We start from the raw sequence: 27481 nt of genomic DNA on the forward strand, positions 1-27481 counted from the left end.
ATTGGCTGACTTCAGTCTAAAAAAGGTGCAGCTCTAACACCAATTACTACAGGAATTTTTCCATGAGTGGCACCACCACCACTACCACCAGCACCACCACTACACTGTCACCTACAAGCGTAGCCATCCTCCCCTTCCCATACCTATTCAGGTGCAGGACATGCCTAGTGAAACCTGATCTATTGATAGACCCAACTGGGACCACTGAGAAGTGACCCATGCCCTCTGCCACAGTGCCCTCCCCAGCCCCACGTTAATGCACATAACAGCCGCATTAAGGTGAGGCTGATCATGATGCTGAAACAGTTGCACGAAATGCACATTAGTGCCACCAGTTGAGTAGCTATCTTAACCAGGTCACCACCTACATCATATTCCCCGTCCCTGTCAAGACTGTTCCTTGCTCCATCCACTATCACTACCTGATCCTCCTTTGTAAAATTCTTACATAACTCCCCTATGCTGTCAGTCACCTGAGCCAACCCTGCACTAGGCTTCACAATGCTGGTGACCTGGAACTCACGCCCCAACACTTCCTGCAACTGCTGGCCCACACCTCTACCATGGGAACTACATAGCAGCAGAACCTTTTTCTTTCTGCTAGACTTTGCAACTAACCTAGTCCTCCTGGTTACTGAAGACTCCTGCATGTTCCCTACATCTACAGCTACATGAGGCTCCTCTCCACTCAACTCTGACAGTTAGTCATATCTATTGCATGTAGGCAAGGTAAAACTGTCTGAATACCTCTTCTTTCTAGCTGCCTTCTTGCCAACTGCCAGTTCCCATTCCCCACCACCCTTCACCCTCCTCAACCTATCTAGTAACATATTGGGCATAGATAGGAAGAAAAATCTACTGCAGTACAGTTACACTATTGATGACAAACCCCTGGAAACTGTATCTACTGTGAAATATCTAGGAGTAACTATCCAGAGCAACCTGAAGTGGAATGACCATTTAAAACAATTAGTGGGGAAAGCAGGTGCCAACTCAGATTCATAGGAAGAATATTAAGGAAATGTAATGTTTCCATGAAGAAAGTAGCTTCTAAGACACTCGTTTGGCCGTTTCTTGTACTGTTCATCTATCTGAAGTCCCTACCAGGTAGGACTGATAGAGGAGATAGAGAAGGTCCAGCGAAGAGTGGGGTGTATTGTCACCAGATCATTTAGCTGGTGCAAGAACATTATGGAGATGCTCAACAAACTCCATTGGCAGACATTACAAGAAAGGCATTGTATATCATGGAGAGATTTACTATTCAAATTTAGAGAGAGCACTTGCCGGGAGGAGTCAGACAACATATCACTTCTACCCACATATGTCTCATGTAATGACCACGAGGAGAGAATTCGAGAAATTAGAGCCAATATAGGGGCTTATCGACAGTCATTCTTACCACACACTATTTGCGAGTGGAACAGCCACCATTAAGTGGCTTGCCAAATATGATAGAGATGTAGATATCATGGGGATTGGGCAGCCACCACTCATTACAGATGCCGGACGTTGTAGGCTGGGCAGACTGATGAAACAGGACAGGTGGCGAACTGTGGCAGAATTAACATCAGACTTTAATGCTGTGTAAAGTACAAGTATGAATGAACACACAGTGCACTGAATGCTTCTAACCATTGGCCTCTGCAGCTAATGACCCATGCATGTGCCATTGGTAACACCACAACATCAGTAACTACTACTGAAATGGGCATGTGAACATCACCACTGTACATTGGCACAGTGGCAGAGCATTGTATGGTTTGATGAATTCCAATACCTTCTTTATCATACCCAAAACCATTGTCTTCCAGGGGAATAACTCCTTGACACCTATACTGCGGGATGGATACAAACTGGCAGCAGTTGCATTATGCTCTTGAGAACATTCACATGGGCATCCATGGGTCCAGTAGAGTTCGTACAATGCCCCATGACAGCCAAGGAATATGGTACATTGTTTGCTGACAACATACACTGCTTCATGATGATCATGTTTCCCAATGGCAATGGAATTTTTCAACAAGATGATGCCCCATATCACAAGGTCAGGAATGTAATGGAGTCTTTTGAGGAACAATGTGGTGAGTTCTGCTTGATGTGCTGGCCCCTCAACTCGCCTGATCAAACACATCTGGGATGTGATTGAATGTGGTATCAGAGCTCATCACCACGTTCCCTGGAATGTCAAGGAATTAAGTGACTTGTGTGTGCAGGTGTGGTGCCATCTCCCTCCAGCATCCTACCAGGGCCTCATTACTTACATGCTATGATGCATTGTTGCTGGTATCCGTGCCAAAGGTGGACATACCAGCTGTTTGGTAAGTGGTCATAATGTTGTTGATCAGTGTACGTTAACAACAATATGAAAATGATAGATAGCTGCTCACCTCTTTGGGTTATGCCTTGAGCCACAGACAGGCACAATGAAAAAGACTGTGAAATGTTCAAGCCTTTCCACAAAAAAGTCCTTCTTCCATACAGATATTCTCTTGGGGTGCTGTCAGGCCTCAGCATCCAGAGACAGTGGGAAGTGGCCATTCGTGTGTGAGTTGTGCTTGTGTGAAAGCATGCATGTGTGTTTTCTATTTCCGAAGAAGGACTTTTTTGTCCAAAAGCCAAAAGCTTAAATGTTTAGCAATCTTTTTCATTGTGACTATCTCTTACTCAGTGTTTCCTCTGTGTGGTGATAAACAATCCATTCTTTTAATGTTGTTGTTATTCTATCCTGGACTTCCCATTGTTTGATTTTCTGTTATGTTGATGTGTACCTTGACTATAAACACAGATTGAATACCAAGGATCCTGAATCCACAGGATGTGTTTGACCTTAAAAAAACGTATGTATTGACCCAGAAAGTAGACCCCCACTCCAATGGAAAGGTGCTAGGAAGAAGAAGAAGAAGAAGACTTGTCTCATTCCATGTCTGTGAAAGTTTTCCTTCTTGATGGGAGCTATGGAACATGATGAATGAATCATGAATGATTGATTGGTGTGAGGTTCTTGGAACTTATGGAAACATGTTTTAAATATGTGAATTCAAAGCTCCTCAGTGGTCATGCCACTGTGTATGGTCACAGTATTGCAATGTACAACATATTGAAATTTTATTGTCCTCTTCTGCCTGTTTATCTGCAAAATTCCTCTTTCAGATTGGAGGATTTGAACTGCCTTTTTACTCCCTGGGAATCCTTATGGTTGCTACAGTTCCAATAAACTTTTGCCTGCTTCCTTCAACTGGTGGTAAGTTGCAAAATACAAAATTTATGATTATTTTTACACTGATTATGAAGCATGATTATCAGACCATCAACAATCAATTCAAGTATAATTTTATTAGGATGTTTTAATATGTACCAAAATGGTTTAATTTGAAAATGTATTTAGCAAATATAAGTTTATATTATTTCAATTTTAAGACAAATCCAACTAGGGAGTGGGGACTTACAGTTTCATGTGGAATCCAAGCCATGTGTCATTCCTGGAGACTCCTCATGTTGTTGAGAGGTGAAGGCTAGCTTAATGACAGACTGAAAATTTCCATGGTCCAACTGGGATTCGATACCACGACCTCCTAGACCTCCAAGACCACCAGGCCTAACATAAAATTAATTAAGCTCTTTGTACTTGAAGATAAAAATAACCTAGGAAATGCAGTTGTGCCTGAACCGTGGATTTACTTTCAAAATCTTTTCTTAAAGAATTTACTTCATTTACTAATGATTCATCAAGAACATTAACACATTTAATCACACTATGTGATCGTGGAAGTAGTTGCCAGTGGGTAACTGATGAAAACAAATTAAATTTCAACAAATGGAAATTTTATTCTTAAAACCCTTTCTATTTAAAAAAAAACTAATTTAAAAATTATAATCAGAAAGCACCCTCTAAATATCAAGTTACAATTTATTCAGAGACAGAAATAACTTTTTTTTGACAGTATGAGCTTTCGGGTTGAGAACCTTGCCGCTCCCTTTTAACACGGCCGTAGTCACGACTGCTCTCAACAACGTCTGAAAGACTACACTGGTGCAAATCTGCAACACACCAGATTACTTTAAACTAAAAATTTTAACAACTCACACAAACACACAAACTATGTAACCTGTATGAGGGATGGAAATGGTACAAAACACTCACATAAAAAAAAAAAAAAAAAAAAAAAAAAAAAAAAAAAAAAAAAAAAAAATTACTTGCCACTGAAAGTGCAGCTTGTTTTTAAAGGAAAACTCTTACGGTGGAAGGGTGGCAACTTTATATACTAAAATGACCATTTAAATAAAAACCCATGAAATTCAGCCTTACATAAAATGTACAAACATGCTCTACATTACACATATACCGCCTATCAAGATGATAGGCAAGATAAAAACATATCTCAGGAATTTGGCCTTTACACCTTAAGCAATAAATTTGTTAATACCAAATCCAACAAACATGACAGAGGCAGCTATTAATGTACGGCAGACCGACAGACAGACAGACACTCACTAACTGCCTAATAAATGCGGACGAGAAACAGACGAGCAAGCTGGGGACGAGAGACTGACCAAGAAAACAAGTAGAATTTAACAGGTAAATAATAAACTGTGATTTCTGGCGAATACCTGGTGTAGCACCCCCAAAATGCTCTCCTGAACCGTCCGCTTCCAGTTGCTTCAACAGACGCAGGAAGGTGCGCCGATCTCCCATCTCACAGCATCGCAGCTTGCGCCGGCCAGACTCACGTCGTGGGTTGACTCCTGTTGCTCTCGTGTCGGCTGCGAAGCCACTACTCCTCGCTATACACTGCATCCCACTGAACTGACGTGGCGACCTCACATGCACTGATGCTCAAGACAGACAAGTTATCTTGTGTCTCAGTGCGCGACTGACCAGCTGATCGATCCAACCGCCAATGACCATTGCCTGAACAAACTTGAGCAGACTGGCGGCCTAACACATACTAGCACTCCAGACGACAGACAGACACTGACTGCCCCAGACTGACCTGGCTGACCAACTGAACTTGCCTCAACTGCACCGACTCAGACTGACAAACTGCCGAGCTCATAGTGCCTCTTAAATGGACGTCAACAGGCTACCTTTCCCCTTTCACACCAGAGGGAGACACCAAAGCTGCGATTGCCACAGCGGCACCACCACCAGAAACGGAGGGTGACTGCTTTACACTATGAACTGTGGCGTGCTCTTCAAAACAGCTAATTTTACCATGTCTCAGTACCCTACTGAAAACCTCATTTTGCCAAGTTTCGCTTACCTGAAAAAGTCATAAATGTGAGTGATTGCAACATCACATTTATGATGCAGAGTTTTGTATGCTTTTGGTCGACTTCTTTGTAAGGGTACCCAGTCAGCTGCAGAATATAGTTGTGGGCATTAATGATGGCTAATTCGTGTTTGTTTTGTATGAAATGAGACAACATATAAATATTTTTAGTGACCGGACTGCATCAAAAAAGCAGTGTCTAACTTAGGTGAAGTTATGGAATCTGGTGAATGCTGATGTACTGTAAACAAACTTAAGACATAAGAGAGAGTTTTCTATGACTTAAACTGTAATAAAACACTGTATAGAAAAAACCTGTTCTGATTTTCAGAGGTGTTTCTTATCATTTTTGTGTGTTACTGGCTTAGTTACGTGGAGTAATGGGAGTAATAGTTCGATAGGACACATGTCGCTGAGGTACACGATTTGAAACTTTTATTAACATCATACGTGTACCTTGGGAATAAAGCTATCTGTTAATGGCATCAAGATAAAAGTTTCAGGCCAGACCTATATGGCAGTAAAGTAAAGAAGCCAGTACTCAAGAATCAACATTAATTTAAAACAGGCTTATGGCCTTAAAAATGTCTTTCTGTGACAGAACTGAACTGCCAGATCTTCTGACACAACCACTGTGGAGGAGCATTTACAGTGAACTCCCTTGGACAGCACAGAAGTGCTTCAGTATTTGGGTGCAATGGCTGCAAGAAAATCAAACCCGAAACTTGGATTACTGCACATGAAAAACATAACTGAAAACGACTGTAGGTGCAGCAAGGGAACAATGAAGGAAGAAAAAGAAAAAGAGGCAGGATTGCATTATGAACACACACTGAATGAGCAAATGCAATATCACAGCACACAGCATCCACCATTAGCAGAAAATGACAAATTTTAATGTTGCAAGTGCTATAGGTGAGTAATTGGAATCATTGTAGTGAGTAATTAGAATTGCTGTGTTATGAAAATATTATAATTGCTGCAGCAGGCTATAATAGTGTCAAAACAGTGTGTGACAAAGCTGGATATAATAAAGACTATAGTTGCATGTTTTGCATAATATTTCTGACAAGTATTTGTGAGAAGTAGATGAGGAAATATAATTGGTACAAGAAGAGAAACAGAAAACTAATGATAAAATAAAGTCACAGTTAGGGGAACACAAAACAAAATGCAGGAAATCACAGAAAAACACCGTGAAGCAATGCTGAAGAGTGTACACAGTGTAAAAGCACAGGTACAGGAAAACACACAGAAGCAAAAGCATGTCACATTATGTGTATTGCAGGTAGAACAGAAAGCAGACACCATACAATAAATGGTGGGAAAACTCATAGAACAAGCAGTGAGTCATTAATTTTGTCTGGAAGGAGATTTGGTTAGCAGTTGTTGTTGTCATGGTCTTCAGTCCTGAGACTGGTTTGATGCAGCTCTCCATGCTACTCTATCCTGTGCAAGCTTCTTCATCTCCCAGTACCTACTGCAACCTACATCCTTCTGAATCTGCTTAGTGTATTGATCTCTTGGTCTCCCTCTACGATTTTTACCCTCCACGCTGCCCTCCAATGCTAAATTGGTGATCCCTTGACGCCTCAAAACATGTCCTACCAACCGATCCCTTCTTCTAGTCAAGTTGTGCCACAAACTTCTCTTCTTCCCAATCCTATTCAATACCTCCTCGTTAGTTACGTGATCTACCCACCTTATCTTCAGCATTCTTCTGTAACAGCACATTTTGAAAGCTTCTATTCTCTTCCTGTCCAAACTGGTTATCGTCCATGTTTCACTTCCATACATGGCTACACTCCATACAAATACTTTCAGAAACGACTTCCTGACACTTAAATCTATACTCGATGTTAACAAATTTCTCTTCTTCAGAAACGATTTCCTTGCCATTGCCAGTCTACATTTTATATCCTCTCTACTTCGACCATCATCAGTTATTTTACTCCCTAAATAGCAAAACTCCTTTACTACTTTAAGTGTCTCATTTCCTAATCTAATCCCCTCAGCATCACCCGATTTAATTTGACTACATTCCATTATCCTCATTTTGCTTTTGTTGATGTTCATCTTATATCCCCCTTTCAAGACACTGTCCATTCCGTTCAACTGCTCTTCCAAGTCCTTTGCTGTCTCTGACAGAATTACAATGTCATCGGCGAACCTCAAAGTTTTTATTTCTTCTCCATGGATTTTAATACCGACTCCGAATTTTTCTTTTGTTTCCTTTACTGCTTGCTCAATATACAGATTGAATAACATCGGGGAGAGGCTACAACCCTGTCGCACTCCCTTCCCAACCACTGCTTCCCTTTCATGCCCCTCGACTCTTATAACTGCCATCTGGTTTCTGTACAAATTGTAAATAGCCTTTCGCTCCCTGTATTTTACCCCTGCCATCTTCAGAATTTGAAAGAGAGTATTCCAGTTAACGTTGTCAAAAGCTTTCTCTAAGTCTACAAATGCTAGAAACGTAGGTTTGCCTTTCCTTAATCTTTCTTCTAAGATAAGTCGTAAGGTTAGTATTGCCTCACGTGTTCCAACATTTCTACGGAATCCAAACTGATCTTCCCCGAGGTCCGCTTCTACCAGTTTTTCCATTCGTCTGTAAAGAATTCGTGTTAGTATTTTGCAGCTGTGACTTATTAAACTGATAGTTTGGTAATTTTCACATCTGTCAACACCTGCTTTCTTTGGGATTGGAATTATTATATTCTTCTTGAAGTCTGTGGGTATTTCGCCTGTCTCATACATCTTGCTCACCAGATGGTAGAGTTTTGTCATGACTGGCTCTCCCAAGGCCATCAGTAGTTCTAATGGAATGTTGTCTACTCCCGGGGCCTTGTTTCGACTCAGGTCTTTCAGTGCTCTGTCAAACTCTTCACGCAGTATCTTATCTCCCATTTCATCTTCATCTACATCCTCTTCCATTTCCATAATATTGTCCTCAAGTACATCGCCCTTGTATAAACCCTCTATATACTCCTTCCACCTTTCTGCCTTCCCTTCTTTGCTTAGAACTGGGTTTCCATCTGGGCTCTTGATATTTATACAAGTGGTTCTCATCTCTCCAAAGGTCTCTTTAATTTTCCTGTAGGCAGTATCTATCTTACCCTTAGTGAGACAAGCCTCTACATCCTTACATTTCTCCTCTAGCCATCCCTGCTTAGCCATTTTGCACTTCCTGTCGATCTCATTTTTGAGACGTTTGTATTCCTTTTTGCCTGCTTCATTTACTGCATTTTTATATTTTCTCCTTTCATCAATTAAATTCAATATTTCTTCTTGGTTAGCAGACAAACTGCAATAGCTGTTAGAAACAACCCTCAAGTGGATTTCATACAAAGCTACAAATTTAAGAAGTTCCACGTGAAAGAGAGTGCATGATTGGAAAGAGAACTAAAAAGAAGTCAATTTCTGGAGATGCAGCATGACAAATGAAATATTGTGCACTTGTTGGTCTAGGGACTCCTATGCAAAGTATGCAGTCATCAAACAGGCATGGTAACAGTGACAGTGGAGCAAGACTGAATGTGAAGTACGTGGCTACCTAATAGGCAAGGGTATATAAGTGATGCAACAAGAAAGAATACTACTAATGCGGCAAAGAAGCATAAAGGAACAGCCAAACATGCAAAACAAGGTTTTTGACAGGCACAGGCAGCAGTCTGCACTACCAAAGAGAAACAGATAATAATCAGTGGGCATGGGATCGTGAATGCAGCAGTGCAGAAGATAACTGAAAGAGAAGAAAGGCATGGCATGAGCAATGAAGAATACTAAGAATGGAAGACGAGAATGGGCAAATAAATAAGTAAAAATCAATTAACCAATGAGAATACAGGAAACTCTTGCTAGTTTCTGGAATGAAATCTGTAAGGCCATAAGCAGCTAATGGTGTGCAGTCAGTTTACAACATTGGAACATGAAAATTAAATGATGAATGGAATGACTTATGAGAAGAAGAAACTATAATAAAGAATAATGTGTTAGTTACTCAAATTATTGAAGATAAACTTCGTGGGTGTGTAACAAGAACTGAAGAGATTCAGTGTGTCAGCCTTTCTACAGTATCAAGTAGCATATATAATGAGTATTGGACACAGGATTTTAGAGCACAGGTTTATGGGTTAATGGCTTTGATAATAGAAGTTTCCTTTTGAAGGATTGTGGAAAACCTGCGAATGCCTAGTGTTGTTGGAATTTGAACTTAAGGAACAGTTGTACTGGATGGATGCAGGCATATGCGATACTTATAAGATGGAATCATCATTGAATCATATTGGTGAAAGATGAATAAAGGATAAATAGGATGCAGAAGAAACAAAAACTGAGAAGATAAACTATGGAAGAAATGAACTAACAGTGCATCTAGAAGAAAGGAGAAGAAAGAAGAATTATTTGTTTTTTGAGAAGACAACATTGCACCATGTACAAATGTTTACTTGCAGCTGTGCAGTAGCTAAGTATGCAGTTGGGGAGGAAGAGTTTTGACCCAACTGGTGAATCTCCGATGAATGATGGAGCAGAACCAGAACTGTCTAATAACCTTTGTAATAAAATAATTAATATAAAAGATTAGAGCATCCTGAAGTGAGCAAGATGCTTGAATATTGTAAAATACAAATAATTTTCACTGTAACAACCATAAGACATAAAAGGGACTCCCACAAGAGTAAAAATAATACCACATACATTGAATTTGTGTATCACATTATCATAAACTACAGACAGAAAAAGTAGTAGTTCAGAGTGTGTGTGGGGAACCAGGGGGAGCAGGGAGAGTGCATTGATGTGTTGAGAGGTGGATATTTTGTGGATATGGTGTTGGTACTCGCTTAGAAATAGGGCCCACCTATGTAATCACTGAGCTATTTCTTCAGTTTACAGCTGTGAGGTCCAATAGGGTGGCCAGAAGGTTGTGGTTGATAATTAGATGGAATTTCACTTTGTAGAGGAAATTGTGAAACAGTTGAATGCCAAAAATTATAGATAATTGTTTTTTATGAAAACTTAGCTATAGCTGAGTAGAGTGAAATGTAATGTTTGTGAGGCATATGCTTTGGGATGTTCTGGCCTTTAAGGATATTTTGTCCAATAAAACTGTACCAATGCCGAATTGTTAGGCCTGGGTGGCGGGGCCAATAGTTTTGTGGTGTAAATGTGGCTAGGCATGGTCCACAGCAAAGGCTACTCTTTAAGTGATCAAAAACTTGTTGGCAAGAAGTGCTCCACTGAAATTTGGCATCATTTTTCTGAGCAGATTCGCATCTTTGGATGTAGCTGACGTCTGAGAGATAAATAACTGACTTTATCCATGAAGGATTGTGTTTCTTTAATATTAGATGGAGGAGGGACTTTGATGATTCCATCAAAGTTTTTATGCATTGGGCGTAAGCTATACATATAAAGCAAGTGTGCCAGATGGTCTGCTTCTAATTTAACAGAATTCACATTTCTTCAGCTAGGAACAGAAACTATTGCATTTTAAGGTTTGGAGAGGAAGGCAAAAATTACATAGATGTGCTTCCCTCATTTCAGTGGTAATGATGATGTCATCCAGGTAGTTAGCAGGCAGCAGAAGACCTTCCAGATAAACTTTTCTACATAACTCTTAAAAAGTACAGGGACACCAGCCACATAAAAAGGGAGGCAATTTTAATGATAGATGATTAAGGGAGAATTGATGTCCATGAAGTGCTTCAAAACTTCACTTAATGGTATTTCTAGATAACTCTCTGTTACATCAATTCTGGAAAAATATTTCCCTTCTACTAGTTTTGACACAACATCCTCAGGGCACAAAATGGAATGAGTCTCAACAACTGATTTAGCATTGATAGTTATTTAAAGTCTCCACAAACACGAATTCTGATATCAGGCTTCTGGAGAAACACCAGTGTTGTTGCCCATAGACTTATTTTAATATTACTGCCAGCAGATGCCCTGATGGAGCTGGATGAGCTGGCATGAGTAGAACAGTGAATTAGTTCAGAAACATGCCGTGGAGTTTGTACATATCATGTCATGTTGGCAGACCCACTGAAAGAGGTGTTTACCTACGAGCAGCAGTAAGCGGAGGAGACCATTGCTCTAGTGCAGTTCAACCACTCCAGACCTAGCCTCGCACTTGTGTCGAGAATTGTTGTGTGTTCAGACATGAGCCACGTGTGCCAGCCCCTTGCTGGGTATATTGTCATGCATGTTTCTACATGGATTTGGATGCTCTACTTCCTATAGTTCAGTTAGCATGTTGAGTTTATTCCACTCACAGAGTTCTGTTCCCAGTTTGTTACCAAATGACCATCAGCCATTGTAGGACCCATACTGTCTGTCTCATGTAGCAGTGTTGTCCACCTACTGCAGATACTAAAGTGGTGATGAAGGACTCTATTACATGTGCGACAATCCTGTTTTTTCTTTTTTTTCTGTTTCTCTTCTCCTGTTTTCATAGTGTGTAGTTAGGCTGAGCATGGACGCAACATTTCCACAACAGTGATTGTGGGCTGGTGGCTGGTTGAATTTCAGATAGGCAGGCAGAGTTGCTGGCAAAATTGTTGGGAGGGGGAGGGGGCAGTGTCTTTCCCGCATCGACCTGAATGATGATTATCTGCAGTTGCTGTTGCACACAGTTTCTTAGACTTCCCTGCTCCCAACACTTCCTTTGGCCTTTACCAGTTTAATCGATTGCCTTTTGGAATCTCGTCTGCACCAGAAATTTACCAAGAATATTTTGAGCAGTTGTTTTGGACAATCCCAGTTGTGTGAATTACTTTGATGATGATCTGGGTCACAGGCCCTACTCGGGAAGATCATTTACAGAACATTCAGTCAGTTTTCCAGTGCCTGCTGGAAAATGGCCTTCATTGCCAGCTGGAAACTCTTGCTACTTGGAAGAGCCAGGTGAAAGAACTGATCAATCAACCCACATAGCTCTTCCTACTCCAGTCCTGTTGCAGGCTTATCGTGTCCCACCAGAGACAGAGCTAACTGTGAAAGAAACTATGTAACATACCAACTCTGGTGCAGTCACTGCACAGATTTTTATGTCTGTATGACAACCAACCAGCTGTCGCCAGAATGAATGGACACCGCCAAACTGTGGTGAAGAATAAAATTGACCACCCAGTGACACAACATTTAGCTGAGCACAAAATGCTAGAGTTCAATTGCTGCTACACAATCTGTGCAATCTTATCCACCACTAGCTTTTTGCGTGCATATGCACACACACACACACACACACACACACACACACACACACACACACACACACATTGTACCAAGAGGACACACAATGATCAGAATGCACTAGTTGAAATGCTGAAACCGATCCTAGCATTTGGTGTTCAGCCAACACAATATAAGATGTCTGTTTTTGACTCTAGCTCAATAAAGGATGTATTACGAAAGCCAGCAAGTTCCCTTTCTCTTTCGTATTTGCATGTCTGTGACTGAACATATCTGTTGTTTGGTAAGTGGCCTCCTGTTCTCATGAAGTACTTGCATTCTGCCAGAGATGTCCTCCCTACATTAATTATTCACTTTCTTTAAAGAAAATGATCTATGGCTGTGTGCTTGAGAAGGACTCTTGAGTTTGTGTCCTCTATGTTGTGGTCTTCAGTCCTGAGACTGGTTTGATGCAGCTCTCCATGCTACTCTATCCTGTGCAAGCTTTTTCATCTCCCCGTACCTACTGCAACCTACATCCTTCTGAATCTGCTTAGCGTATTCATCTCTTGGTCTCCCTCTACGATTTTTACCCTCCACGCTGCCCTCCAATACTAAATTGGTGATCCCTTGATGCCTCAGAACATGTCCTACCAACCGATTCCTTCTTCTGGTCAAGTTGTGCCACAAACTTCTCTTCTCCCCAATCCTATTCAATACTTCCTCATTAGTTATGTGATCTACCCATCTAATCTTCAGCATTCTTCTGTAGCACCACATTTCGAAAGCTGCTATTCTCTTCTTGTCCAAACTATTTATCGTCCATGTTTCACTTCCATACATGGCTACACTCCATATGAATACTTTCAGAAATGACTTCCTGACACTTAAATCAATACTGGATGTTAACAAATTTCTCTTCTTCAGAAACGCTTTCCTTGCCATTGCCAGCCTACATTTTATATCCTCTCTACTTCGACCATCATCAGTTATTTTGCTCCCCAAATAGCAAAACTCCTTTACTACTTTAAGTGCCTCATTTCCTAATCTAATTCCCTCAGCATCACCCGACTTAATTAGACTACATTCCATTATCCTTGTTTTGCTTTTGTTGATGTTCATCTTATATCCTCCATTCAAGACACTGTCCATTCCATTCAACTGCTGTTCCAAGTCCTTTGCTGTCTCTGACAGAATTACAATGTCATCGGCGAACCTCAAAGTTTTTATTTCTTCTCCATGAATTTTAATACCTACTCCAAATTTTTCTTTTGTTTCCTTTACTGCTTGCTCAATATACAGATTGAACAACATCGGGGAGAGGCTACAACCCTGTCTTACTCCCTTCCCAACCACTGCTTCCCTTTCATGTCCCTCGACTCTTATAACTGCCATCTGGTTTCTGTACAAATTGTAAATAGCCTTTCGCTCCCTGTATTTTACCACTGCCACCTTCAGAATTTGAAAGAGAGTATTCCAGTCAACATTGTCAAAAGCTTTCTCTAAGTCTACAAATGCTAGAAACGTAGGTTTGCCTTTCCCTAATCTTTCTTCTAAGATAAGTCGTAAGGTTAGTATTGCCTCACGTGTTCCAGTGTTTCTACGGAATCCAAACTGATCTTCCCCGAGGTTGACTTCTACTAGTTTTTCCATTAGTCTGTAAAGAATTCGTGTTAGTATTTTGCAGCTGTGACTTATTAAGCTGATAGTTCGGTAGTTTTCACATCTGTCACCACCTACTTTCTTTGGGATTGGAATTATTATATTCTTCTTGAAGTCTGTGGGTATTTCGCCTGTTTCATACATCTTGCTCACCAGATGGTAGAGTTTTGTCAGGACTGGCTCTCCCACGGCCGTCAGTAGTTCCAATGGAATATTGTCTACTCCGGGGGCCTTGTTTCGACTCAGGTCTTTCAGTGCTCTGTCAATCTCTTCACGCAGTATCTTATCTCCCATTTCATCTTCATCTACATCCTCTTCCATTTCCATAATATTGTCCTCAAGTACATCGCCCTTGTATAGACCCTCTATATACTCCTTCCACCTTTTTGCTTTCCCTTCTTTGCTTAGAACTGGGTTTCCATCTGAGCTCTTGATATTCATACAAGTCGTTCTCTTATCTCCAAAGGTCTCTTTAATTTTCCTGTAGGCGGTATCTATCTTACCCCTAGTGAGATAGGCCTCTACATCCTTACATTTGTCCTCTAGCCATCCCTGCTTAGCCATTTTGCACTTCCTGTCGATCTCATTTTTGAGACGTTTGTATTCCTTTTTGCCTGTTTCACTTACTGCATTTGTGTCCTCTAGAGGTTTGAATAAACATACCATCAAGGTCTATGACTACCCAGATGAAAATTGAAATAGCTATTAGCACACCTTAAGCTCTTAGGCGTGAATGCATACTCCCATAACTTTTCCTAAAGGGTGGAATCAGACTGTCACAAATTGGTTTGTAGTACCACAATTTCTCCAATACCAAAACAGCAGTCAAAGCATTCATTTTGTTTCCTTATACTGTTGCTACAAGTGTGTCAATTCTTTTTTTGACTCAGTACAAAGGATTCAAGTCGCAGAGAATCTTGGTAGTTCCTTATATGATCCCAGATAGAATTAAAAAAAAACACCAGTACAGACATATGTTGTGATAACAATACCTTTATTTAAAATGTCACTCTTCCTTTCCTCTTACAAAACATCATATATACTGTGTGTTTTTACCATAAGTAATTCATATTTTACTTAATTTGGATCTTTAGAATCTTTCTTAGGCTCTAGACCAGAAACCATTACATGAATGTATAAAGGAGATGCACCATGAAAAATGTATTCTCTGCTTTACACATGGTTATCCACTTTCATTGAGCTGATCGGCTCATATTCAGTTTTGAATGAAGCAGAGTGTCATGCAGGATCAGAGGATTTTTGGATGACATTGTAAAGGAAGCCATCAACATTAGGACTAATGATAATCTAGTGTATAGAGATGCAGGCTACGAGGGGATGCTACCAAGGGTCCTCTGCTGGGGACCTGTTACTGGTCACTATACATTGTGAGTACTCCCAGTTGATGAGAGCCATCCATATAGTACACAGGCACAGCCTAGTTAACTGTGCTTGCACACTAATGTGGTCCCTCCTATCCATCGAAGCCCTAGTAGGTCATGGATTGGTACTGGCACTGCCTGTATTAAGACAACACAGACACTTTGCCAGAATTGATGAGGGGTGTCATGCATGATCACCTTCAAGATTGCAGCAATTCAACATTTTACTTATATTAAGAGACAGGCGAATCTGATGATGATTGTAATGATTCAAACCAATAATTAAATTAAGCAAAGACATTTTTGATCCAAGTTTGAGTTTCTATGTACATTTTGCCAGAATATGATGGTAATGAGACTCATGTTAAGACTGCACAATTTTGATGAACTGACACATTTGGAAACTTGAGATGTTTGTAACATTTTTTCCAATTTGTGCTGGACTTTTTACATTACTTTTTCCATTGTAGCAAAGGAACATGTCTTTAACTGAAGTGGTTAGCAGAAGAAAATGCTAACCCTCTGTTTAGTGAGAAATAGACTGATCATTTTATTGATTGTGTTTTTGAATGTGTGACATGATGGTAAGTAGTAGTTCCCTGTTAATCACTAAAAAGGCCTATGTACTATATAAACTGTTTTGTCTTATTATAGTTTTGGTTTTCATTTTAACCAGACGTCAGATACGCAGTATCTCAAAATATGCTCTTATGTGTTAGCCCTTTCAGTTCAGTTGCTTATCCACTTTCTATAGCCGGCCGCGGTGGCCGTGCGGTTCTAGGCGCTGCAGTCCGGAACCGCGGGACTGCTACGGTCGCAGGTTCGAATCCTGCCTCGGGCATGGATGTGTGTGATGTCCTTAGGTTAGTTAGGTTTAAGTAGTTCTAAGTTCTAGGGGACTGATGACTTAAGATGTTAAGTCCCATAGTACTCAGAGCCATTTTAACCATTTGAACCACTTTCTATGAGCCGATCAGTGTTAAAGTTACAAGGACGCAACACAAGGTAAATAGTAACAATGTGCTAATGCACCGCAACAAATACACTGTGCAACAAAATTAAAGGATCACATTTTCAGAACCACGTAACTGTCTCCTATTGTGCTGTATAAGTTTGAAATTTGTCTGAAAAGTGCTAAAACCTTCCTCTGTAATAGTGTAAAAGTGTGGCACCCTGCAATGTCACCCTTGCGCTTGGTGATCTTCACACAGTGAGCTGTTGACACATGTGAAAATGGTCACAGTGCAAAAGTTCATGTAAGCTGCAAGGTGGTTTAACGATGTCACATTGGCGTCAAATTTCACCATAATTTTGCTCAACACCACCAGGGACGTGCCACATGATGAGAAGGGTTTTATAGCTCTTCTTACCCACATGTCATCCCTTCTTTTGATGTCTTTGTGATGGAAGTCACACACAGTATTGAAATTGGGCAGTTTTCTTATGGTTGGCCAAGGAAAACATTATTGTTGGTTCCAAGCAGTGGTGTATTTGAAATGTTTTCCTCACCCACCCATCAAAACAGTACATGGCTGCAGTGCTGGGTGTCATCATCTTGACCCCCCTCACAGAGGTGTCAAAGGAAGGGATGAAAAGTGGGTAAGAAGGGCTGTGATAACTGTCTAATCATCGACATGTACACTGTGGTGTTGGGCAGAACTGAGGTCAAATTTGGTGCCCACGTGGCATCATTAACCCACATTACAGCTCACATGAGCTTTTGAACTGTGGCCTTTTTTTTTTTCGCATATGTCAACACCATGCTGTTTGAAGCATCACCAAGCCCATGGGTGATGCTGCACGGAGCCATACTTTTGCACTATTATAGAGGGATGTTGTAGATACCTTTGAGGCAAATTTCAAACTTATGTACTGCAATGGAAGTCAGTTTTGGGATCCTGCAAGAGTAATCCTTTAATTCTGTTGCACAATGTAGTTCCTTAGTATACTATTTCAAAAGAATACAATAGTTTTGAACATCGGTTTGGTTGAAGTGGCAGGTAATCATAGCTTGTGTGTGTGTGTGTGTGTGTGTGTGTGTGTGTGTGTGTGTGTGTGTGTGTGTGGGCGCGCGCATGGTGCGGGTTGGGGGGGGGGGGGGGGGAAACCCATCCTTGTGCCAATAAAATTACTGTCTGGAATTCTTGAGTGACTGTGAAAAATTGCATATTTTGATTGAAGTTTTGGCTTTGTTTTGTAGCTGGATCTATAAACAAACATACTGGTTCACTGCTGCACCTGGTGAAACTGCCTTCAGTGATAGTGATAAGCCTAGTTATTGTTGTGGTGTCAAATACTTGGGGATTCCTGGACCCTACTCTCGAACCACACTTACGGGAGGTATGTTTTTGATATTCTTCTTTTTAAACACTGAATTCTTTTGTACCTGTTGGTTCTTAATTGTTTATATAAAATAGCTCCCTAGCCAAACTGATTACAATAAAATATTTTATCATAATTGCTTAATATTTATTTTTTAATGACAGTTGTTAGTGACTGATGGTAGTTACATAAAAATCCAATTTGATACACTGTTATTATCATTGTCACAAAAATACATTTTTGAGTTATTTAGGATCCTACACTTGTTTAATGCTGAGGAAGGGAAGAATAGAGGTGTGTCATCCTATGTTGTAAATGAGACTGTGAACCCTACAGCATTGTAGCTGTTATAAGAAAACTGCCAGGTAACTTTGTATTTGGTGGCAGAAATGTTGTCATTTTCCATACCAACCCATTACAAATTTTACAGCACTGATAAATCCTACAACATAAATTGCACAGTGCAATGTGAAAGCATGTATCATATTTGTAAGCAACTTCCATATCTTCACTGAAGGACATTTTAGAAAAGAATGATCACCTGAAACTGGCTGAGTGTGTTAAAGGACACAAAAATACTGTTTGCCCTGGGGGAACTCAGTACCTACCTTCTGAGCATGCTCTGCTTCATGACTGGAGGGGTCTGAGTGCTTGGTACACCATAGTGGCTATTTGGATCCTCCCACATGAGATGAATTCTGGAAATGAGGCCTCACTCTCCCATATATTGTCAAATTGTGCCTTCTTTCTGGATTTAACCTCAATAAATATACAATCTCCCCTCCCCTCAACTTCCTTTTATGTTCATATACACACATCAAAAAAAGTTTTACATCACCTCAGTTCTGAGAGCTTCGGAACCTGTGCAGAAAATTGGAATAGAGATGAACATCGTTCCTGCCCTTTTTATTGCTCATAAAAACCACACATTGTATGTTGTACCATCATACAGCAAGACCTTCACAGGTAGTGGTCCAGATTGCTGTACACACCAGTACCTCTAATATCCAGTAGCACATCGTCTTGCATTGATGCATGCCTGTATTCGTCATGGCATACTGTCCACAAGTTCATCAAGAGTCCAGAGTGTCCCACTCCTCAACGATGATTCAGCATAATCCCTCAGAGTGGTTGGAAGGTCACGTCATCCATAATCAGCCCTTTTCAATCTATCCCAGTCATCTTCGTTGAGCTGATGTCTGGAGAACATGATGGCCACTCTAGTTGAGCGATGTCATTATCCTGAAGGAAGTCATTCACAAGATGTGTACGATGGGGGCGCGAATTGTCGTCCATAAAGACGAATGCCTCACCAATGTGCTGCCGATATGGTAGCACTATACAGGTCGGGGGACGGCATTCAAATATCGTGCAGCCATTACGGAGCCTTCCATGATCACCAGTGACATACATTGGCCCCACATAATGCCACCCCAAAACATCAGAGAACCTCCACCTTCCTGCACTCGCTGGACAGTGTGTCTAAGGCATTCAGCCTGACCGGGTTGCCTCCAAACACGTTTCCAATGATTGTCTGGTGGAAGGCATAAGCACCACTCATCAGTGAAGAAAATGTGATGCCAATCCTGAGTGGTCCATTTGGCATGTTTGTTGGGCCCATCTGTGCTGCTCTCCATGGTGTCATGATTGTAAAGATGGACCTCACCATGGATGTTGGGAGTGAATTTGTGCATCATGCAGCCTATTGCACACAGTTTGAGTTGTAACATGACTTCCTGTGGCTGCACAAAAAGCATTATTCAACATGGTGGTGTTGCTGTCAGGGTTCCTCTGGGCCATAATCCGTAGGTAGCTGTCATCCACTGCAGTAATCAGACAGCTGTCCTAAGGGACCTGGTTTCGATTCCTGGCTGGGTTGGGGATTTTCTCCACTCAGGGACTGGGTGTTGTGTTGTCTTCATCATCATTTCATCCCCATTCAGCAGGCAGGTCGCCCAATGTGGTGTCGAATGTAATAAGACCTGCACCGAGGTGGCCGGACCTGCCCTGTAAGGGGCCTCCCGGCCAATGATGCCAAACGCTCATTTCCATTATTCACTGCAGTAATAGCCCTTGGGTGGCTTTAGCGAGACATGTTGTCAACAGTTCCTGTCTCTCTGTATCTCCATATCTGAACAACATCACTTTGGTTCGCTCTGAGATGCCCATACACTTCCCTTGTTGAGACCACTTCCTGGCACAAAGTAACAATGCAGATGTGATCGAACCTCGGTGTTGACCATCTAGGCATGCTTGAATTACAGACAACATGAGCCATGTACCTCCTTCCTGGTGGAATGACTGGAACTGATTGGCTGTCGGACCCCCTCTGTCTAATAGGTACTGTTTCTGCATGGTTGTTTACATCTTTGGGAGGGTTTAGTGACATCCCTGAACAGTCAAAGGGACTGTGTCTGTGATACAATATCCACAGTCAACGTCTATCTTCAGGAGTTCTGGGAACCGGGTTGACGCAAAACTTTTTTTGATATGTGTTTTAGTAAACATTTTTATTTTTGTTTATTATTTCACTGATTCTATTTATATCACCATATCCATCTACTCTCTCTCTCTCTCTCTCTCTCTCTCTCTCTCTCTCTCTCTCTCTCTCTCTCTCTGATAATTTCTTTATGTTTTTCCTTCTATAATTTTACCTTGAAACCAAACCCTTACAAATTAAGCATAAAAATGAAAATTAATGTGTTCTTGAAATGCACATGTTGCAAATGACTTCAGAGCATACACAATGCTAATCTGCTACAATATATTCCAATGGACAAGAGGAGTGGTTCAATTAACATACTCTTTAGTTAAATGCAATTTTTAATATTTGTCATTGTTCTCTGAAAAAACATGGTCATTGTGTTGAGGTATAATGGGCTTGAAATGAAAACTGAGACATTACATTGATTTGAATTTCCAATATATTTCCCATGAATGGCCTGGGTGGTTGCTGGTTGCATAATAAAGCACCGTTGAAACAGTGGCACAACTGTCATCATTTCAAACACTCACATTACAAATGTTTTTATGGTTCTTCACTGAACAATATCGAAAAGTCCGAGCATACTACCATTTAAACAAAGTGAAACTAATTCCATAAAGAACTGTATGTTTTGAGGACACATATAAGAAAACAAAAAGAGTACAAATTACTTGCAAAGAAGATAGAATGAACTTCTCTGTGTGTGTGTGTGTGTGTGTGTGTGTGTGTGTGTGTGTGTGTGTGTGTGTGTGTGTGGGCGGGCGTGCGTGCGTGCGTGCACATGTGTGGGTGTGTGTGTGCAAAATACAAACTACAAGATGTGTGATGGCACTTTCGACTATTACTTATAATGTGTGTGCCTACCAGAACATTATGGAAACCTCCTTTGTCATATTAATTTTAATGTTAATATCTCATTTTCCCATTAGTAAAGATTTAGATGAAACTGTGTGTTTTGTAGGTAGAAAAGGCTAAGAGCATAAGGGGTTACAAAAGATATGTTAAATAATCAAGAATTCAGAATCAAGATTTACAGAATGTCTCATCTGTGTAACTTGGTTTACACATTATGTTTTGTAGCAAATGATTTTTTTTACTGATTTGCACTGAAATTTCATAATAGCAAGGTGGCTATTTACCTAATAACAATAAATTGTTATTCAAGATTGTGTAAGTACACATTGTGTTTATCATCACTTGAGCACTTAAATGATGACAAATTACATTATTTTTGGAAACAATTTTTTCCACTATTATGTTTCTATTTACTTTCATCTATTTTTAAAGTGAAATTGATAAGATTACCAACTTTCTGGATTGTTATAATTTTCTCAGGTGAATTTTCCATTTGATACAGGTTATGATGTATTCTTTTACTTTGTTTTGGAGTATTTGGGGATTTTCAGTTACCTACCCAAAGTCTTCTGGTATTTGTAATTTTAAAGTCTTTATTGTTTTATTGAAGAATGAGATGTTGTTAATCTTCTGTGGGATTGCTATGTTGGGAGCTGAAGAGTATTCTTTAACTATACTTTGGTTTTTGAAAAATTTTGTAAATAATTTTGCAACTTACTCGCTGTGTTTATTCTAGTGTCTCCCAGTTGACATTTATTGATAAATATGTCCTCACAGCTTCAATGCTCAACTCTGTGCTACCTTTTGCTCTTCACTTAAGCTCTTTTGGATGTTTTTAGCTACCAGACAGAGTCCCCCATAGTATGAAGAAATACAAAAACACATTCTCTCTCTCTCTCTCTCTCTCTCTCTCTCTCTCTCTCTCTCTCTCTCTCTCTCTCTACACTTCAGGAGGCTTTATGCAGCTGGGGACAAGCAGGGAAGTACGAAGGGCTATGCATGTGTGCTGTAGGGACAGATGGCATGTGCGATGTTTTAGTGGGAACAGGAAAGGGCATACATGCAGGTAAAGGACAGGGACTAGAAGAGCTTGAGACTAGAGCCCTGAATGTATGCTCCTATCCACATGGCCCATATGCATCTGCATTGTGCAAAAGAGAGCATGAATACACTTCATGAATGTTAGCAGACGTTGCCAAAGATTACCAATGCTAATGACAGCCATGAGAGTGCTTGTACATGGGCCACATAGATGTCTCAGCCACATGAGGCTTGTTTGTAGCAGTGTGGCTTTTGTGTGCCAACACTCGGTTGCACATATTCTGTGAACCTGAAGTGTGTCCATGCACCATGTGCATCTTACCAGTGGAATTGGGTGTGTATGACGAATAACAGAAAATTATCAATTCCATTCTGGGTTTTGTCAAATAATTTGTTGTGATTCCACATTAGTTTCATTTCTCACATGACATTCCTTTTTTTTTAACATTGTTATATCATTTGAAACTCATGACTGTATGCCTTCAACATTGCTTTGGCTATTTTATATGTGTAGCCTCCTTTGACCACTGGCAGCAATGCAGCTAAACTATTTGCTTTTAACTTGTAGATAAGATATTGATGCAATATTTGCATTTGTAGAAAGCCAAAAAGCATTTCCCAATTGTCTCTTGACACTTTCAAGGTACAAAAGTTTTCAGTGTGCTGCAATATTATGAACTTACTTATGTACTCAGACCCAATTTCTGTTCAAAAATTTTTGAATCTCAATTCTCTATGTAACTCCATAGACACATGTCAGTTCAAAAAGTATTTTATATATTTCAGTACATGAAGTAAACAAAGAGAATACAGTGGCATTACATGTTATAGGTTGGTTGGTTGGTTTGTGGGGTTAAAGGAACCTGACTGCTACGGTCGTCGGTCCCTACATGTTATACTTTATTTAAATTACAAAGAATTTATTCATGAATAAATTTGTTTGATCTAATTATTTGGATAATTATCCAGATGGAAATTTATTCGAGTAATGTCCGTCTCTGCGTAACACTGCAACTTATACTTACTTTCACTTTCAGTTCACTGCAATTCATATTGTCATTTGTAACAAGTTCTGTTAGTTCTATCCTCAGTTTATTCATGAAAGCCTATGATGTAGCTAGACTGTAGTTTCTTGTTAATTACAACCAAAGTTGATGATTAAAGTCTATTGTAACACTCCTCAACACAAATCTATTAAAATGTTCTATCCAAAATATGTCTCAATGTCAGTACAAAGTTAGCAGCAGACTGAATGTCAGCATTATTTCATCAGCTATTATTTTACAGATATTTTCAGTTCCATACTTAAAACAGTGACCTTTAATAACATTCAGTATTTGATACCAATTTTAATTTTCATTAGAAATGATCATATTCTGTCACTGTGTTAACTCTTGCTGGATCTCAGGTATACAGCACACAGTTTCTCCGTGGAAAACATGGGAAAATCGACAGCTAAGCAGAAATATCAATTCTAAATGCATTCAAATGCTTGCTGGGCCCATTAGTGATGCTACATCGTGACAAAGCTGTGTAGGGTCTACGTTTCATTAGTCATGTGGCTCTGGCCACACACTGTTGCTCAATACTTGGCGAGTGAGCACTACTTGATACTGAGAGGGAACTGCCAGTTGCATACCTCTGCATGCAGATGCATAGTGAGTGATGCAGACAAACACTACTCATGTGGATTTGCCTTGCAGATGCAGTGCTCTAGCTGAGGCTGTAGGGATTACGGGATCAAAGGATGCAAGATATTGCAGGAAGAGTTCCCACCTGCACAATTGAGAAAAGCTGGTATTGTTGGTGGGCAGAATCCAACAGGCAAGGGCTGTGAAGCAGTCATTGAAGTCAATCGCTTTGTGTTGCATGACATTCTTGGCAACTGTGTGGTGTGGCTGTCTGTTGGCCACAGTTTGGCAGTGCAAACTCATGTGAGTAGGCAGCCTGTTATTGGTTGTCCTCACATAGAAAGATGCACAGTGGTTGCACTTAGTCTGGTAGACTACATGGCTGCTTCCATTGGTGGCACTGGCTTTGATAGGGTAAGAAATGCCTGTAATGGGGCTGGGGCTGGAGTAGGTAGTGGTGGGAGGATGTATCTAAATCTTTTACAAGAATTTGAGTGATGGAGCAAAGGGCTGGAAGCAGGGGTGGTATAATGATGGACAAATATGTTGTGTAGATTGGGTGGGCAGCAGGATACTACTGTGGGAGGGGTGGAAAGGTTAGTGGGAAGGGTATATTTCATTTTCAGGCATTAAAAGGCATAGCCGGATCTCTGACAGGGAATTTTATTCGATTACTCCACTCCTGGATGCTACAGATACATGAATGTGGCACTATGGTTTTGGTGACCAGTAAGGACTGTAGATTTGGTGTCAGTTGGTTGCTGGGAAAGGAAGTCTTCAGTGGTGTCACAGTGGCCAACTGAACCACAGTCTCCCAGTTGCTCCTCTCCCGTGACTACTACCCAGCAATTACTCCCATTCGGTCTTTTTAAAACCTTTCTTCCTACACTTTGCTTCCACTATCAGACTGCATCAGAGCTACAGATGTATATATACTTTTGACCTCAGTCTATAAAGTATTAAAGTGGTTGGACAGAGCTAGTCTGAAGCAAGCAGGTTTTCAGTGTCTCCTTGATCATTTCACTTATTTGGAAGACTTGAATGTATTCTAGTCTTCTGGTTTAGCTCTGAAATGACTACTGCAGGCTGCAGCTGATAAAGACGATAACTCTTCTTGTGGTACTTCCAAATCAGCTTGAACTTTCAGTATAAGATGTTCATTTTCAAGTGTAGTGTGGAGCTAGAGGTGATCACTGCATCTCGAGAAGCAACCAACATTTTTTCTTATGTAGATTCTATTACAATATCCCACATGAAATTAATGCTGGCATTCCTAACACTGGAAGGTATAACATAAGGCTCTGTTGTGGAAACATACTGTTTATAACATATTATGTTAATAATATGTCTTTGTAAATCAGAAAAATATGTTGTAACAATGATATCCTTGTTTGACCACATTTCTGTCTCCAGGTTAACAAATATTACCTGGTGTCATTTTGTAATTTGTTACCTTCTGAGATAAACTGTTATTCTGAATGAAAAATTTTGCAGTAAACAAAGAGCATTCACAGTCGTTTGGGGATGTCCATTAACGTCATTCATTCATTCATTCATTCATTCATGATGTTCTGTAGATCCCATCAAGTTGGATAATCCACGGGGGTATGGAACAATTCAATAGGTAGATGTTAAGAAAAGACAATGATGCCATAGAAACTTAAACAGCTTACTGTATTGACAACCAACAAAACAGTACACTACTTATTGTTGCTCACACTTACGCCATTTAAATTTAATTCGGCAAATTAGAATTACAGCTGCTATCTCCTCAATTTTACTTTCTGTGTAGCTAACAGAACTTTTCAATCCCTGAATATGGACTCATTAAAGTAATTTGTGATGTTTGCAGCTGGGAATGTTGTTGTCTGTGTGAAGCAAGTACCTTGTCATTAGCATATCACTACAAATACTGTGTATCTGCATCCTGAACTTCATTATTATGCAGTTGTTCTACATGTACTGTAAACTTCTAAGCACTTACCAGTAATATTAAATTCACAGGGTGAAATAAATATTTAGCAAGGGCATCATTTTAGGTTAGATACAGACAAAGTTGCTGTACATAAAAATTATTTAATTGCTGGATTGTTACATAAAGCTACATCTACATATTATGCTTTGCAAACCACTATCAAGTGCATAGCAGACATTACTTTCTATTCTGCCATATATTAGGGTTTATGCCGATTCTTCTCGTGTATGGAGTGTGGGAAGAATGATTGATTGCTTAAACACCTCCATGCGGGCTACAATTGGTCTAATCTTGTCCTTGCAGTACCTATGGGAGCGATATATAGAGGGTTCCAGTGTATTTTTAGATTCCGTACTAATGGTGGGTCTCGAAACTTTGTAAGCAAGCCCTTGTTGAACAAGTCATGTCTATCTCTCAACATATGCCAGTTCACATTTTTCAGCATCTCCGTGATGTGGATGAAACAAAACTTCAACCATTCATGTTGTCTTTCTTTGTACGCATACTTTGTTAGTACTGTTTGGTATGAGTCCCACATACTAGAACAATATTCTAGAATGCATTGATAGCCGTTTAGGTGACCACTCACATTAAGTGGGAAATTTGGGTTTGAATCCCAGTCTGGCACAAATTTTTGTGTGTCACTACTGCGCAGTAGATCTATGCCTAATACAGCTGATGTCAAGGAATTCACAACAGCAAACAAATTTTAAAGTACTCTAGAATGAGTCACATCAGTGTTTTGCAAGCCAACTCCTTCATAGGATGATTGCAATTTCCCAGTATCAGACTAACCCCATCATCAGTGGCCCAGTTTACAGAGAAACGTATTGTAATAGTAATTACAAACCAATGTAATGTATCATTAGTGTCAGAAAATGCAGGAGACAATAAATTAAGAATATAAAAATAATTAAAAATCATTTCCATGTGTTATCGTATCAATAAGTATTTACCTCTCACTTTATCTATATTTTCAACATAATATCTACCACAAAGGCTGCTGCTGCTAACTGCTTTAATCTGTACTATACTATCACATCTAAGATGAATAATTGAAAACTTCAATATATGATGGGCAAAGGTGCATGTCCATGCAGGAAAAAGTCTCTTTGAGATAATGACATAGCCAAAAAAATGATTGCCAACATGTGATGGCTGTTGAGTACTAAGTACACAAGACAATAAATCTTTATTTAAATGTAACTTAAAGAACACCTTGCTTGATATTCTATGTATTAATTAGATGAGTACTGGTACTTATGTGGGTGTGAGTTGAATCTGTTACACAATTTTTTCTTCATGTACCCACAGAATTAAAATATAAAGATTATTAAGTAGATTTCTCAGCACCATAAAGGAAAATTGTTTTCATCTTCTCATTTTTAATACTTTGGTTGGCTATAATGTAAACAGTGTAAACAGTCATGTTTTCTTAGATTTTTATTAGTGAAATTGTACAATTCCTTGTAACATTTATATGAGGGTTAGAACTTTAATAGTGGCAACTATTTATTTACAGCTCTTACAAAATAGATAGGTGTTTCAAAGTTTAACTGACCAGCATTGTGTATAACCTATTTCCAGCGATGTGGAAGTTGTAGGATACTCTTAGCAGTGCCATTTGTGTTGACAATTCGAGCAGCACGGTCTATTGCCCGATGAATTTGTAGTGGTTG

General features: G+C 39.9%; 1 protein-coding gene across 1 annotated transcript in view; it reads left to right on the top strand.

Moving 5' to 3' along the window:
• Positions 1–27481, top strand: part of LOC124776121 (MFS-type transporter SLC18B1-like) — a 307140-nt gene that overhangs the window by 185462 nt on the left and 94197 nt on the right. Inside the window, exons 6-7 of the mRNA XM_047250961.1 lie at positions 3154–3244; positions 17694–17833. Of these exons, the coding sequence (XP_047106917.1) occupies positions 3154–3244; positions 17694–17833 (231 nt within the window). The remainder of the gene's footprint in view (positions 1–3153; positions 3245–17693; positions 17834–27481) is intronic.

Source organism: Schistocerca piceifrons, chromosome 2 (assembly GCF_021461385.2).
Source record: "Schistocerca piceifrons isolate TAMUIC-IGC-003096 chromosome 2, iqSchPice1.1, whole genome shotgun sequence".
Classification (NCBI taxonomy): domain Eukaryota; kingdom Metazoa; phylum Arthropoda; class Insecta; order Orthoptera; family Acrididae; genus Schistocerca; species Schistocerca piceifrons.